Source organism: Mus musculus, chromosome 4, assembly GCF_000001635.26.
Source record: "Mus musculus strain C57BL/6J chromosome 4, GRCm38.p6 C57BL/6J".
Classification (NCBI taxonomy): Eukaryota; Metazoa; Chordata; class Mammalia; order Rodentia; family Muridae; genus Mus; species Mus musculus.
Window position 1 is genome coordinate 99061961 of NC_000070.6, and position 16728 is coordinate 99078688.

The 16728-nt window shown below is 40.3% G+C and overlaps 1 protein-coding gene across 14 annotated transcripts in view; it reads right to left on the minus strand.

Moving 5' to 3' along the window:
- Dock7 (dedicator of cytokinesis 7) overlaps positions 1-16728 on the minus strand; it is a 194295-nt gene that overhangs the window by 125302 nt on the left and 52265 nt on the right. For all 14 annotated transcript variants that reach the window (XR_001784187.2, XR_003954998.1, NM_026082.5 and 11 more), the window contains 4 exons: positions 10445-10511; positions 8218-8367; positions 3418-3498; positions 1990-2155 (listed from right to left, as the gene is read on the minus strand). Coding sequence is in view for 10 of the 14 variants with exons in the window: in NM_026082.5 (NP_080358.3) it covers positions 1990-2155; positions 3418-3498; positions 8218-8367; positions 10445-10511 (464 nt within the window). In the remaining 4 variants the exon portion in view is untranslated. The remainder of the gene's footprint in view (positions 1-1989; positions 2156-3417; positions 3499-8217; positions 8368-10444; positions 10512-16728) is intronic.

Genomic DNA, 16728 nt, shown 5'->3' on the forward strand with positions numbered 1-16728 from the left:
CATTATTTTCAAGCAGTTACAGGTCATTCTCCAAGACATAAGACAAGATATGAAAAGACCAAAAGGATGAAAATAATTGCTAAGAATTGGAAAATTAAACTATAAATTAACAATAAAAAAATTAGGGAATTCACAAATATGCAGAAGTGAAACACACACACAAACTTCTAAAAAGCTACTAGGAAGGAGTTGTCCCCAAGGGAAATTACAAATAAGATGTGTGGGGATGTAGCACACCAAAACATGTGGGAGACTGGCTGCTACAGCAGGGTTGCAGGGAAGGTGCCAACCAGAAGAGAAGAAGCATTCACTCTGACCTGGCGGCACATGCTGGCAATCCCAGGGCTTGGGAGACTAATGTGACAGAACTGCGCATTCAAGGCTGGCCTAGGCTAACAGCAAGAGTCAAACTTAAAATATAGAAAACAAACTCTCAAGTGAGTAATTACATCGAACACTGTAAGGAACTATGAATCTAAAGAAGTTGGGCATGATTACCCATGGCTCCATGCCAACCCTGCGAAAGCCAAGTCATGAAGACAATTATACGCTGAAACCTGTTCTTAGAAAGAGAAACTACATCCAAAGAAGTGAAAGTTACAAGAGGGCAGCAGGAGAGAGGAGATAAAGAGAAACTGGAAAAATACAGTAAACAGAGTTTATAAAAACTGACAAGCCTTCTCATAAAAACGAAGGGGAAAACACACAGCACTAAAATTACTACACTAGATTCATCAATCATTAGATTTTACTAGTAGAAATGGTTATATAATAATAAAACAAACACTGAAGAATAATACTTCAAAAACTAGAAGGTGAAAACCCCCCCTTTAAAAGTCAAGCATTGATAAGTTATTTTTTTTTAAGGAGCTTTTAAAATGGTCAAAGTATGTGGATATGTATTTTTCCAAAGGGGATCACAAAGGGCGAAAGCACACAAGGCGACACCTAGCGTCATTCGTTATCAGAGAAGGAAAATCCAACCCAGAATGAGATGCTGCTTAGCCTACACTGGGATGTAGTGTAGGATGCTGTCACTAAAATCAGACAGTATTCACTACTGGCAAAGATAAGAAGAAACAGGAACTTTTATACAGGACTGTCAGAGTTTTTAAAGGGCAGCCACACTGGAGATAGTTTGAGAGTCTCAGAATCTTTATTAGAGAATTACCACATGATGCAGCAATTTCGTTTCTAGCTATATAGTCAAAAGAAAAAAACACACACACAATATGCAACAGCTTCTACAAAGGCTGGGGCTGTAGTTCAGGGGTAGAGTGCTTTGCTTAGCATGCATGAGAAGTCATGGGTTCAATTCCCGGTGCCAGAGACGAACAACTCCTCTATGACTGCTCACTGCAGTATTAGTCATAATAACTCAAACTATCACCAATAATAATCAGATTGAAGTGCAGTATATAAATGTAATGGAGTACCATGACAACAAAAGAAAATCCAATGCCAGCAGCCACTACCCCATAGGTAACACCTGTGAAAACACCATGATATATGAAACAAGCTTCATAAAACACCATATACTATTTAATTGTTTACATTAAATGTCTGGAATAGACAAATCCATAAAGGCAATAAATATATTAGTGATTGTTTAGAAGTGGGCTTAGGAATTTGGGGACAAAGAGGAGTGATTGCTAATGGATGTGAACATGTTCCAAACATCAATTGTCATGGTGCCTGTAGAACTCCGAGACTGCAGCAAAAATAAGTGATTGAATAATGTGTAAATATAATATATTTACATTTCTTTTCCTCTTTCTTTCTCTTTTGTTTTGGTTTAGGATGAGGGAGTGGCACAGCCTCAGGAATGAAGCCTGCACTGCCCTGGGACTGAAGCAGATGCTGACCCAGCCAAGCACCCAGATTATAGCTGTGTGGCACCAACGCCACCTGAGGAAACCTTCCAACTGACACAAGCCTCTATAAGGGGAGAGATCACTACTCGCAACAATGTCTACTGAGCACTCTTACCTCCAGTACTGATCTCGACTTCTGTGGAGTCTCTTTCTAAGCTGCCAGCACTGCTAACAATATTCATTAAATGAATCGCAGTCCAAGCAAAAGGCATGCGGTATTTCCCAAGTCTCTGGCAAAATTGGTCAGCTTGACTTTTCAATTTCTCCAATTTTTCCTTATTCTGTAAAACAGAACTTGATCCATGATCACACTTGAAAGACACAACCTAAGGGCTATTTCACACAATATCAAGGACAGGCTAAAGGTGCTGAATTCTTAGCAAATCCAGCAAAACACAGGCTTAGCATGTATGCAGGGGAGGGAGCAGTAACTTTCCTCAATCCCACATCTCCGCTCACCGCAAACATTCAGAGAAGGCAGTGTGCAGTTTCTCTTTGTGATTCTCTCACCTTGGGGGGGGGGGGGGGGGGCGGGCTAGAGCCAATAGCACACATCACAAGTGGTCTTTAGGAAAGGATACGTAATTATGGCCAGTCTTTTTAACACAGAAATTAATAGGAGAACAACTAGAAGAGAGATAAATCCAGGAAAAGTTTTGTCTTTATGAGCTCCAGAACAAAAACTGAGTCTTACTTGAAACTACCTCAAAAACTAAGCCTTCCTCGAAACTTTCTTTAAAGCACTGCTCGTTCACTTGAGCTCCTGACATGCTTTTCTGGTCACCGGTTGTGTAGTTAAATTCATGCTAACACAGTTTTGTTCCCACCTCATGGCTGTTGTAATTTATGGACTGTGTAAAATTAGCTCAGTTACCTCCATCCTTTCCAGCACAACAGGCTTAACAAGTCACTCACTGCCCGGTGCTTTACAGCTGGCAGCTGGGGAGGAGCTCATGGCTGCCCATCCCCCTTTGCTAATCCACGCCTTCTGAGACATAAGTGCCTGTGACACTTGCCCATTTTTCTTTTCTCTCAAGATGACAAAAATCATTGCTAGGAAGTTTCACCAATATCACTATTGAGAAAATAAAAACTTTAAAATTATTTATAAGTTAAATTCAGTTAGATTCGTTCTCACCAACAAAAATAATTTTTAAGCTGTATTTAATTACTATCACTGCTAGTACTCTTAGTGTGTGGGTCTGTGTCGTGGGAGGAGTGTTTCATTGTGTGTGTCATTAAGCTCAGAAAAGAGCATTCTGGAGTCTGGGGTCAAGCTATGATCATCAGGCTTGCAAAGCAAATGCCTTTGCCCACTAAGCTATCTCTCTGCCCCTCCCCACCAGGCAGAAGAGATCTTTAAGACTAACATGGAACATGACACAAGCCAAATGACACAGACAATGGGGAAACAGAATGACAGGAAGTAGACCAACAGAAATAAATGAATTAGCATTGAAATTTTTTAAACAGGGTTTATGTTTTTATTTTTCCCAAATTACATTAGAAGTGACATGAGAAAATGAGGGGCCTGACATGGTACCTTGGTGGCATCAGCTTCTTTGAAAATCATATATGGTTCTGCACACTCTCCAATGTCTCCTTGCTGAAGGACTTTTTCTAACTGTCGGAGGCAAAAACAGAAAAGTTTAGCAAAGGTTCAAAACTAAAAGCCTCAGTCAGAAATGCAAGGATGATTCAATATATTAAAAATAAATATATCACACATTAATAGAATAACAAGGGATAGGGGAATGGTCAACTCTGTGCAGAAAATGGATCGGAAAAATAATTCATAATAATTTCCCTATAGAAAAGCAACAAACTATAAATGAGTACAGGGAAACTGTCTCAATATGAAAAGACTATATATGAAAAGCCCACAGCGAACATTCAAGACTGGCTCAAAACATTCCTTCTAAAATCAGGAACAGGAAAAGAACACCTAGTTTAGCACTTTCTATACAAACCCATGCTGTGTTTAGAGCCAGAACAATCAGACAAGAAATAGAGTAACAGACAGGTAAAACGGAAAGGAAGAAGGAAAATGAACTCTGCTGACAGTGTGACCTTTGTTGTTGTTGTTGTTATTGTTGTTGTTTTTCTCAGACAGGGTTTCTCTGTGTTACCCTGGCCTCCTGGAATTTGCTTTACAGACCTCAAACTAGGAGATCCATCAGCCTCTGCCTCTCAAGTGTTAGGATTAAAGGTGTGTGTCGCCACACCTGGCATCATCATCGTCAACAACATCATCATCAACATTGTTTTTGTCAGCAAGATCTTTTATACAGAAAACTCTATAAAGATGTCACACAAATAAAGAAAAATACCACCATAAATGCTGCCCACTGTTGAGTATGACTCATTGCCTGCTATGCAGTCATTCAAGAGGATGAGAGCCAGGGCTGCAACTGTTGAGGCCCACCCACCTCAGGCCTAACATACTCTAAGCTAGCCTGGGCTACATAGTGAAATTCTGCTTCGAAAACAACAAAATAAGCAAAAAACTATCAAAACCAAAAACCAAATACAACAAAGTTTCAGTAAACAAAGTGTGCACACTAACAATGAGGATTCTAAAAAGCAAATTAAGAAAGCAACTCTACAGACAACAGCATTACAAATAATAAAATATTTAGGGATAAACTTAACCAAGGAAGTTAAAATCTGTAACGATGAAAATAGTAAAATGTTCCTGAAAGAAATAAAAGCATAAAAAATTCCAATGATATTCCAAATTCAAGAAGTAAAAGATCTAATAGAATTAGGAATCCAATATTGCCCAAGACATGCACAATTAATAAAATTCTTATCAAAATTCCAATGATTTTGACAGAAATAGCACAATTCATCATAAATTTCAAAAGAAATCTCAAGAGAAATCCGAAGCTTGAGGAAAAGCAAACAAGACATCACTTCAGATATGAGACTGAACACGAATCAAGAGAACTGAGGCCTTGAATGAAGACAAAGGCTGCAGTTAAATCTAGAAGGCAGCCACAGATTCATGATTTGGTCTGAGGGCCACAGGCTGTCAGGCTGTGAGCACTAGAGCAGTGGAGCCTAGCTGAAGTAGTTCACTGGGTTCCAGTCAAGCACCTCCGCTCTCTGGAAAACCACAATGTAAAGAAATGTTCCCAGCACTCGGGAGGCAGAGGCAGGCAGATCTCTGAGTTCGAGGCCAGCCTGGTCTACAAAGTGAGTTCCAGGACAGCCAGGGCTATACAGAGAAACCCTGTCTCGAAAAACCAAAAAAAAAAAAAAAAAAAAAAAAAAAAAAAAATCAGTTTTCTCCAATGAAGTCTCAACTAGGTATATCACACTTCAATTCCTCAGAAGATGCTAAAGAGAATGAGTTCAGATATCTTCCTAACAGACTGCAAATGTTCACTGAACTAACAATGAAATACACAAACTTCAATGAAACAACACGCCCCCAGCTAATATAGTGGATAAGTTGTCATAATTCACACCATGAAATACTACTCTTTGGTAAGTCTACAAAGATCAAGATTTACTGCTAAAAATGACACACACAGAGAACATCTCCATCTCTGGCTAAATCAACTGATTCCAGACAACCTACAATACACATAAACACAACCACTTGAAAACAGTATAGCCCAGATTGGCTGACACAAATCAGATGTATAAATAAATACATAGACACTGTAATAGAGTTATGAACAAAGGCTTTTTATTACAGCCCACTGGTATATCCTCCTTTTGTTCTTATAGCAGCTAAGTATTCAATACAAGTGCTAAGGAAATTTTCTCTCAGGAAATGATAAGGCTGGAGAGATGGCTCAGAGGTTAAAAGCACTGGCTGCTCTTCCCAAGGTCCTGAATTCAATTCATAGCAACCACATGGTTGCTCACAACCACCAATAATGAGATCTGACACTCTCTTCTGGGCTGCAGGCATACATGCAGACAGAATGCTGTATTCATAAGAAATTAAAAAATCTTAAAAACAAAAAAGAAATGATAATGATATATTGAACCTATATATCAAATGGTCAAATGGTATTCTTCTTCTTGGGAAGAGAGGGGTAGAAGGGAGAGAGAAAAAGAGGGAGAGAGAGGGAGAGATCATGACTAGAGAAAATCTCCAAAATTAATTCTCTTTAAAATGTAACAGCAGAGGTTTGAAATGGCATGTATATGTGTATGTATACATACACATACATTAGCTTATACTTTATGAATTATAATATTTATCTATTTTTCACTAAATAATCTCACATTTGTTACATAACATAATTTTTCAAATTATGATATTGCATCGTTCAAGTTTAGCATGATCTAATTATTTCTTTATACGGAATACTTATATTCAGTATTTTTTATTCCTAATCTCAAAAGGCACTTATTCCCATTATGACAACTAAATCATTTCATTTCCCAGCAGCCTATATTCCATACATCTTTGCCATATAGGCTCATTTCTTTCAAAATGATCTAGCTTATAATAACTTGCCATTCTCCAAGTGTAAAAATTAACTATATTCCTTATTTTTATATATATATATTTTTTAAAATAATAATCTATATGATTCTTCTATTTATTAATATATTATAGCTTAAATCATAATAATAATATTAACATTTTGGGTATTTGAAGGCAGAGTCTCAACATGTAGTCCTTGCTATCCTGGAACTTACTATGTAGACTGGGCTAACCTCACAACTCTCAGATGCACCTGCCCCTGCTGTGTTGGGGCTAAAGATGTGACTAAAGGTGTATATTGCCCTAGCCTGTAGAACTCACCTCATTTAAGAGGATTTTCTGAAGTGAATTTCTCCAGGACTATTAACTGAAACTAAAACTAATTTTAACCTTAATTCATAGGAATGCATCCAACAAATTGGGGCATTATTCCTGTGGGTAAAAAGGACTCATTTTATGAAAATCTACTTTATAATCTTATTAAAATTTTCATTACCTCTTTATAATAATTTTATATAAATAACGTGACTAAGGAATACATTTTAGGCTGCTCTCAAGTCAAGGTCAATTTAACCAAAGTTAAGTAGCCAAATTGTTGTTTGTTTTTCAACCTTTATTTTGTCTATGGAGGAGATGGCCCCACATGCATGCCATGGCAGCCACGTGAAAGGCAGAGAACAACGTGCCAGTGTCATGGTCAGTTCTCTTCCTCCACCACGTGGATTCTAGGAACTCGCTCAAGTAGCTGGGATTGGCAGTGTGCACATCAAACCCAGCAGAGCCATCTGCTGGTCCCGATTAGTCTAAGTAGCACAGTCTATAGTAGTAGCACAGTGGGGTATCTGAATTTATCTCCCAGTGCTGGGGACTGAACTTAGGGCCCCAAGTCTACACTAGACAACTGCTCTATCACTGAACACTAGACTCTATTCCTGACCCTCATCTTACCTTTTATTTTGAGAAAGTAGCCCAGGCTAGCCTTAAACTCACCCTATAACCCAATCTAGTCTTGAACCTGCAATGTTTCTGCCTCAGCCTACCAAGCTGGAGCCATAGACACTATTATCAGGCCTGGCTAGTGCTGGAATTTATAATTACTTTCTTGGGGAGTATGCTTGGGGTGTTTTGTGGTTGTTATTTTCATTTTGGTTTCCATTTTAAAAGGCAGGATCTTGCTAGGTAGTCCAGCTGGCCTCAAGCTTCCAACCATCCAGCCTCTACGGCCAGGCAGCATTTCTGGGGGTCAACTGGTTGACAGTCAAACTCTGTCAGTCAACAATCTATGACAATGGTTTAGCTTTTATAGTCATATCATTTTGATATAAATGCTATATAGTAACTATGAGGGTTACTTTACATAGATCTGGGTCCTCAGTTATATGGTCAAACATTCCTGTAAATGTTGCTGTGAAAATATTTTTTAGAGATTATTTACAATTAAAACGGTAGTCCTTGAGGAGGGTTGATCAGTCTCTACTTTGGGGGTAGGCCTCATGCAATCAGCTAAGGGCTTTATGAACAAGACTGAGGTTTCCTGAAGGAAACCATAGCAGAAACCAGGTCTGAGTCTCCAGTCTATTATCGTGTGAACTCTGGTCTCACGACTACAATAACATCTAGCTCTTACCAGTTTGCCCTAAAAATCAGGGCAACTGTCAGCTCCCACAATCAAGTGAGGCAGTCCCTTAAGATAAACCCACTATTGGTTGAAGAAACATAATCAATACTGCTTTCCATTCAGGAAAAGTTAAGTTGTAACTATAGCTATGTCCAATGTGGTACGGTAAAGTATTAAACACAAAACCAAGAAAGGCTTTGTCCTTACAAGTTTGCAGTGCTGACAAAGACAGGAGCAGACACCAAACAATCAACACACACTAAAGATATTCTCACCTTTATCACAAGAAAGACATCTTGGGAAGGATAAGTTATAGAAAAAATGGCTGATCTTGCCAGAGTGGTGATGGCAGCAGGGGGCACATGCGGTCGTAACAGTCCCTTCATCTGCTCTGAATTAAGGTCGAAATAAAAATTCTCGGAAATCTGAAAAATACATTCAGACATTAAATTTTCACATCAATACAAAATTTAACATGCACAAAAATCATATATATATATACATATACATATATTCAGTCTTTAAAATATTAGATAATAAAACAGTCTAAAACACTTTATTAAAATTCATAATTGATTATGTATTTCACTGAGACAATCTACATATCTACAACAATGAGCACATTCTCCTGAAGAAATCCATCCCAGGTCATGCGCTGATAATGAAGGCACTTTCAAGTTTCTACCACAGGATGACTTAGTGTGTTAAAGTAAGAAATGCTGGGCTCTCGGAGATGCGGCTGAGTGCTGGACCCCAGGCTCGAATGCTCAGAGCCCTAGACTCTGTCCCTCACTCTATAGAAAGAAGTGGAGGGGGGGGGGTGTGAAGGAGAGGGAGAAGAAAGCAAACAAACAAGAAGAAATCTGTCTGATGACGTCCGCTGAAAACTCCAAAGCGTAATAAGAACAGCACAGTAAAGCTAGGCTCACTCCTTCAGTCTCACCACCTAAACATAAGTAAAACAGCATTGGCTATCAGAGGTTCCAAACTGTATCAATAAACGTCAGCGATCACCATGTTTGTTTTCTCACATACTGCTCTGTACAATGCCCTTTCCTGCATTAGCATATCCACTGCTTAAGAATTGCTTCTGCCATTTGCTTTGGAGACTTCTTTCTTTTTTCTATCTTAACTATGAAGTCATATTTATTTTTAAATTTTATTTCTGATGTTTTCTTTTTTTCCCTTTTGCCTTTTCGTTTTTATTGGATATTTTCTTTATTTGCATTTCCAATGTTATCCCCTTTCTGGATTTGCCTCCCTCCCAGAAACCCCCTGTCCCATCCTCCCTCCCACTGCTTCTATGAGGGTGCTCTACCCACCCACCCACTCCCACCTCCCGCTTCCTTCACAGGACCAAGGACCTCTCCTCCCATTGATGCATGACAAGGCCATCCTCTGCTACATATGCAGCTGGAGCCATGTGTACTCCTTTGTTGATGGCTTAGTCCCTGGAAGTTCTGGGGGTGTCTGGTTGGTTGATATTGTTGTACTTCCTATGGGGTTCCATAAACCTTCAACTCCTTCAGTACCTTCTCTTAACTCCTCTATTGGGGATCCCGTGCTCAGTTCAATGGTTGGATATGAACATCCACCTCTGTATTTGTAAGGCTCTGGCAGGGCCTCTCAGGAAACAGCCATATCAGGCTCCTTTCAGCATGCACTTCTTGGCATCCACAATAGCATCTGGGTTTGGTAACTGTATATGGGATGAATCCCCAGGTGGGACAGTCTCTGGGTGTCCTTTTCTTTAGTCTCTGCTCTACACTTTATCTCCATATTTGCTCCTTTGAGTATTTTGTTCTCCATCTAAGAAGGACAGAAGCACCCACACTGTGGTCTTCCTTCTTCTTGAGCTTCATGTGGTCTGTGAATTGTATCCTGGCTATTTGGAACTTTTAGGCTAATAGCCACTTATGAGTGAGTGCATACCATGTGTGTCCTTCGAAATTGGGTTACCTCACTCAGGATGATATTTTCTAGTTCTATCCATTTGCCTAAGAATTTCATGAATTCATCGTTTTTAATAGCTGAGTAGTACTTCATTGTGTAAATGCCCCACATTTTCTGTATCCATTCCTCTGTTGAAGGGCATCTGGGTTCTTTCCAGCTTCTGGCTATTATAAATAAGGCTGTTATGAACATAGTGGAGCATGTGTCCTTACTACATGTTGGAGCATCTTCCGGGTATATGCCCAGGAGTGGTATAGCTGGTGCTCAGGTAGTACTACGTACAGTTTTCTGAGTAACTGCCAAACTGATTTCCAGAGTGGTTGTACCAGTTGGGGATTTTTTCAATAAAACAAAAACCAGGTTTTAACTAAAGTATCTTCTATAAGATGAAAACATTTAACTAGTCTTGAAAAGTGAAATTTCTGTTTTCTTTTTCAGTTACTAATGTTCGAGGAGTCTCTCCTTGTTTACCTTATGAAACACACAGCACATAAGCAGGCCTCTGAAACCTGCGGTTATGGCGACTGCAATCAAGTCCCAGAGACTTACCTTTTTCTTCTCCTTGACATCATATAAAGCCAAACTTGCAAAAATGGGCTCAATTTCAATCTCAAACCTTTATGAAAAAAAAGGATAAATGAACTTTAAAATACATATGAAAGTTAGATTGGAGTTAGAGCGATGGCTCATCAATAAGCCTGGTGGCCTTGAAGAGAAGCCACGTTCAGTTCCCGACAAATGCATCAGGCAGCAGCTAACAGCTGTACTATAACTCCAGCTCCATGGGAGCTGACTCCCTCTTCAGACACTGTACTCACATGTATATATCCTTACAGATGGACAGACTGAGTCCAAATCAGAGGGGGTGGGGAGGAGAGGAGGGGAGAGCCTGGACTCAGGGGACTCAGTCTTATGGACGTATGAAACTGAGGACAGGTAACTAGTGACGTGGCAGACATAGTGATATGAGTAAGAACAGTAAGTTACGAGCTAGTTGCAGAACAAGCCTCGCTTATGGCCTAGGCATTTACTCATAAATGATAAGCCTCCGAGTAGCTATTTGGGAACCGGGGCACGGGTGAACAGCCCACAGTTACACTTCTCTGTATAACTGCAGTGGTTTGAATATGCTTGGCTCCCATAGACTCATGGTTTGAACATACTTGGCCCAGGAAGTGACACTATTAGGATGTATGGCCTTGCTGGTGTGGCCATGTTGGAGAAGTGTGTCACTGCAGGGGTAGGATTTGAGACCCGCCTCCAAGCTGCCTGAGGATACCAGTCCTCTTTCTGCCTTCAGATCAAGATGTAGAACTCTCAGCTCCTCCAGTGCCTTGCCTGCCTAGATGCTGCTGTGTTCCTGCCATGATGATAATGGACTGAACCTGAGAACCTGTAAGCCAGCCCCAGTTAAATGTTGTCCTTTATAAGAGTTGCCTTGGTGTCTCTTCACAGCAATGGAAACCCTAACTAAGACAATAGCTCGCCTTAATTTTTCAGTGATAATTAAACCTAAAACATCTCACAGAATCTTCTATCCATTTTGTGGCACTATTTATGTTACAACCTGTAATTAGGTTGTTTACTTAGATATGTCCACTTCGAAATAAAGTTTTAAAATATCTTCTTTTCTGGATTATAAATCAAATATTCCACACCCCAAAAGTTTTAAATACATTTAAAATATCCAGGGAAAAGCGAAGTCATTTGGAACCGCACCATGCAGAAAGAGCTGAGGTGAGGTTGAGTGCTCATCTACCCAGGCTTCTGTTGGGTAAAATGAACATGTGAAGATTGTTCTTCAGACAAAGAGTGTGATACTATTTAGTAATCTGCTTTTTAGCTCAATGTTTAATGGGAAATTTTCCATATCTTAAATATTAATCTTACCATTTTAATGCTGGCATCGCAATCCCCATTTTATGAAAGTGTCAACTGTCTTTTAAAAGTTCGTACTTGAGATGTTTAACTCACTTCCCAGAACCAGAGCTAACGTATGTATTTACTGACTCAAAGCATATGTAACAAGAAGTTGACTAAAACGACAGCACAGTGGAGTCTCAGACAAAGACAACGCTGCACCCACTACTGCACCCACTGCTGCACTTGGCCTCAGCTGCACCTGGCCAAAGCTTCAGACCTCGATTATCTCCGCTGCAGGAATATAACCATATTGACAAGCAGAAGTCTACAATGTGGCTGAGCATCCTACCATGTCCAGGACAGCCCCAACTACAACAACTGCCAGGGAAACAGTGCTCAGTGCTATGGAGGGACAATAACTTGCTCCACAGCACTTGTTTCCAGTTGTAAGTCAGGACCAGAGTCCTTCTCAGAGAAGAGACATGCTCACATGAAGAGCCATTCAAGAGGATTTGCACAGAATCTGAAAACAGCGGTGCATATGCTCAGACAGGCAACAGTGGGAATCACCAACTCAAGACTGAGGAAGTGGTAAGCAAGAGACAGGAGAGAGGCCTTGACAGAGGTTCTGTGGCCTCCGAGAGAGAAATGAGTACTGCACAGGACTTCATTCTTCTCCCTTAACTTCCAGCTAATGCTTCCCTAGCACAGCAAACAGACGCTAAGCAGAGAATGATCTCGGCGATCCTTTTAAGTGCTTGTCAGCCCTTAACTGGCGTGTCAGTGACACTGCAATACATTTTTCCATATACACCTTTCACATATTTATTAACCATATGAATATCCTCTAGGGCAGTGGCTTTCAACCTTCCTAATGCTGTGACCCTTTAAAACAGTTCCTCAAGTTGTGGTGACCCCAACCATGAAATTATTTTCTACTTCATAACTATTTGCTACTGTTATCAAAAGTAATGTAATTTTATCTGTGTTTTCTAATGACTGTAGGTAACCCCTGTGAAAGGGCCGTTGACCCTCCAAGGCACTGGGACCCACTACTCCACTGGATGTATCAATACACTGTCAAGTGTAAGTGTAGTTCATACTTTCTATCCCTCCTATGTGTTGTCTTTACACTTGTGACTGGATGATGAAGCACGTGTCCTGGCGCAGGCCACTGGAGCAGCTCAGTTGTACAGAATGCGCCTGCCATGCGTGAGGCCCAAGGCTCAATCTCCAGTACCAGAAAGGAGGAGAGAGAGAGAGGGAAGGGGAGACCAGTACAAAGCCAAAGGAAAGGAAAGGAAAAGAAGGAAGTAGAAAGACAGGAAGCAATCAGAGAGGGAAGAAATATCTTTGTTTGGGGATGGTGCTTGTTATGCTGTGTTAAAGCAGACGTCTGTACACAAAGATAGAAACTTCACTGTTCTGTTTCAGATTGAAGTCTGCTAATGGCCTATAAATAATTTTTCATAAATCTAAGTAAAGCTTCCTTTTATCACATGCACACACAGGTGGAGCAGAGTCAGGAGACACAGGGACAGGGGTGACGAAGTGCTCTAATGGCCATTGAGAAAAGTTGCATATGCCTGTCACGATAACAAAACACACTGAATTGTTCAATGGGCAAATTCATTAGTAAATTGTATACTGGCTATACAACGGATAACTATATGATATGGAAATTGAATCAAATAAAGCTGTTCTTTTTTTTTTAAAGTAGAAGTACCCCCATATGCTCATCAACTGACCAACACTTTAAGAAGTAACATACCAATTCGGTGGAATATCACTTGGCTGTATATAGTAATAAACTTTGATATATGCTAGAACATTGATAAGCCATAAAAACATGTTGTGTAAAGAAGCCACTCTAAAACTTATCCATATAGTTTATAATTATATTTACAAGAAATAAGCAGACAGATGAACAGACAGAAACAGAAAACAAGCTAGTGTTGGCAGGGGCTAGAGAGAAGAAAGAACAGGAGGTGACTACCCTGGGCTGCCCTTCCCCCAAAGGTTCTTCCCTATACAATCCAGGCATCTCGTTACTTGCCCTCTCTCTCTTTGCTCGTTTGTACTCTGGCCTCCAAGCTGCTGTACTTGGTTGGCTCTCCTCTCTCCCTTCCGCCTTCCTTCTCCCCATATGGCTCAGGGTCATGACCACTCTGGACTCTCTCAAATGTGTCTGCCTCTGGCCATGCTCTCCCACATATCTATAATAAACTTCCCCTCCACCATACCTAGGACGTGCATGTCCTTTCCTTGCCTTTTGATTTCTTTTTCTCATTCTGTGCACACACAGAGAAGTACAAAGAAGACATCACAGACTTTTCTTGTGCACACGCAGTGGAAAGACATGCATGCAAACAGGAAGAAATCAGCTATTATCCAAGTCAGAAGGAAAAACTTGCTAGAAAACAAATCACCTGCATCTTGATCTTTGACTTCCCGCTTCCAAAACTCAGAACTCCATCTCTATGAAGTCAACAGACCGTGTGACAGTCTAATACAGTGGGCCAATAGGCAAATGTAGGTATGAGAGAGAAACGCTCCAGAATCAGAGACAATAATACCTGCACAATGCTAAGAATATACACTTCTCATTTGTACATTTCAAAAGGATAAAGTGGAGCTGGGGTGTGGTTCTGTCGGTAGAGTGCTTGCCTGGCATGTGCAGAGCTCTAGGTCCCCCCTCAGAACTGCACAAAGCAGGTGAAGTGATGCACCCCAGGGATCCAAGCACCAGAAGGAAGAAGAATCAGAAAACTCAAGGCCGTCCTCAACTACACAGTAAGTTTTAGACTAGAAAAGATGAAATTCTGTGTCAACAAATAATGGAAGGATATAAATAAATGTGTGTATGTAACCTGTATCAAAATGGCTGCTATAAAAGGCTGTAATATAATATAGATGTCCAGATATGTAGAAAAGTCTATTCAATTTATCTAATAGATTTCTACACAAATTTAACTAAATGCATAAAGCTTTGGCTTTCCAAGAAAGAAAACTGTCATATTTATACACAAAGTAATCTATCTGGCTGAGCTACAAATTCAAGTTTTTCTTCTTCAGTTTGCACTTATAATAAACTTACTACAAGAATACCCAATAATGGGAAGAACAGAGTTTCTTCTTCAATTACTCACTGAGCATTATTAAGCAGAATTTCTACTAATCCTCTTTAATTCACACTTCCTCATTTGTAAAATAAAGAATACTGTTTGTCATATAAAATTACTCCAAAGACAGCAAGAAGTGAGAGAAAACACAAGGAAAACCTGCACACATGTGTGTAACTTACCCCTGGGGCATATGAGCTACCTGAGAGGCATATGAGTCACTCCAAGGCGTATGAGTTACCCCAGGGGCATATAAGTTACCCCAGGACATATGACATTGAACTGCCTTCAAGAGAAAATGGACTTCAAAACATTGAGACTAAAACACAGCCAAACCTACCAAAACTAAGAGACTTGCTCTTTGTGATGGTTTGTATATGCTTGGCCCAGGGAAGGTGTGGCCTTGTTGGAGTAGGTGTGTCACTGTGGGCCAGGGCTTAAGACTCTCACCCTAGCAGCCTTCAGATGAAGATGTAGAACTCTCAGCTCCTCCTGTACCATGCCTGCCTGGATGCTGCCATGCTCCCACCTTGATGATACTGGACCAAACCTCTAAACCTGTAAGCCAGCCCCAATTAAATGTTGTCCTTTGTAAGACTTGCTTGGTCATGGTGTCTGTTCACAGCAGTAAAATCCTAACTAATACACTATTTATAGAAAAAAATATTTATTGGGGGACATAGTGGCGTGCATCTTTAATCCCAACAACACTCACAAGGTAGGAGGATCGCTGAGTTAAGAGGTCAGGTTAAGAACCTGTTCTATTCCAGGTCAGTGAGAGATGCAAAAGGAGACCCTGTCTCAAAACAACAACAACAACAAAATTTTTTCTAAAAGAAAAAGTTTTGTCTTCAAAACTCCCCATCAAAAACAATGGCCATGCTAGAGAAATAGCTAGAGAAATGGCTCAGTGGTTAAGAGCATCGACTGCTCTTCCAAAGGTTGGATATGTTTATTAAAGTCCTCTCCTCAAGGCTCAAGATAAATGCAGAGAAGAAATAGGGCGATTATAGTTTCTGGCAAGAAGCATGTATATACTGTTAATCTTTTTATGTCCTCATTACACAAAAGCTTTCTTAAGCTAGAATTACTTTAGAAAAGAAACTTTAAGGATACAGTGAAAGTCCTTAAAACCTTGTTGGGTCTTTGATTTGTGCTTACAGGGGAATTCAGTTTGCTGTGGGTCCCTGCCAACAGTTGATTTTTCTGACTGGTCAATAAAGAGCCGGCAACCAATGGCTGAGCAGGCGGACAGAGGTAGGACTTCCATAGGATGGACCAAGCAGTAAAGGAGCAGGTGGGTGAGCCGGCTGAACTGTAGGTGCAAAGGGGAAGTGGCCCCATGGGAGGGCTACCCAGAAGGAAGCAGGGCAGCAAAGATAAAATACAGATTAGAAAGTGTTAACTCAGGTATACTGGAGGGGAGTGTGTGCTAGCTGTGAGGAGGTTTGGAAGTGCCCAACCATTGAGCTAGCTTAGGGTATATTAAAAATAAGGCTGTACATTTGTGCCTTTTATGTGGGGACTCCAGAGCATTGGGGTGTCTGGAATCACACCACCCCAGCCAGGAAGAATTTACCACTACAAAAACCTAAATATATAAATAAATGGTTTATTGAGAGAGAAACAAAGAGTCTTGTCTCTTATTCAACCCAAGTGGCCTCAACCCGTGTTCCTCATCTGCAGCCTACTGAATGAGGGATTACAGACATATATTACATCCTGGTTGCTATTTCAGTTTTATAAGCCAAATAATAATATAGTAGTCTCTTACTTATGTGCATTTTCTTCTTTTCTGAATAGTTGTTCGTAGTTGGAAGTATTATGTGGGAAGCATTAACTATAAAT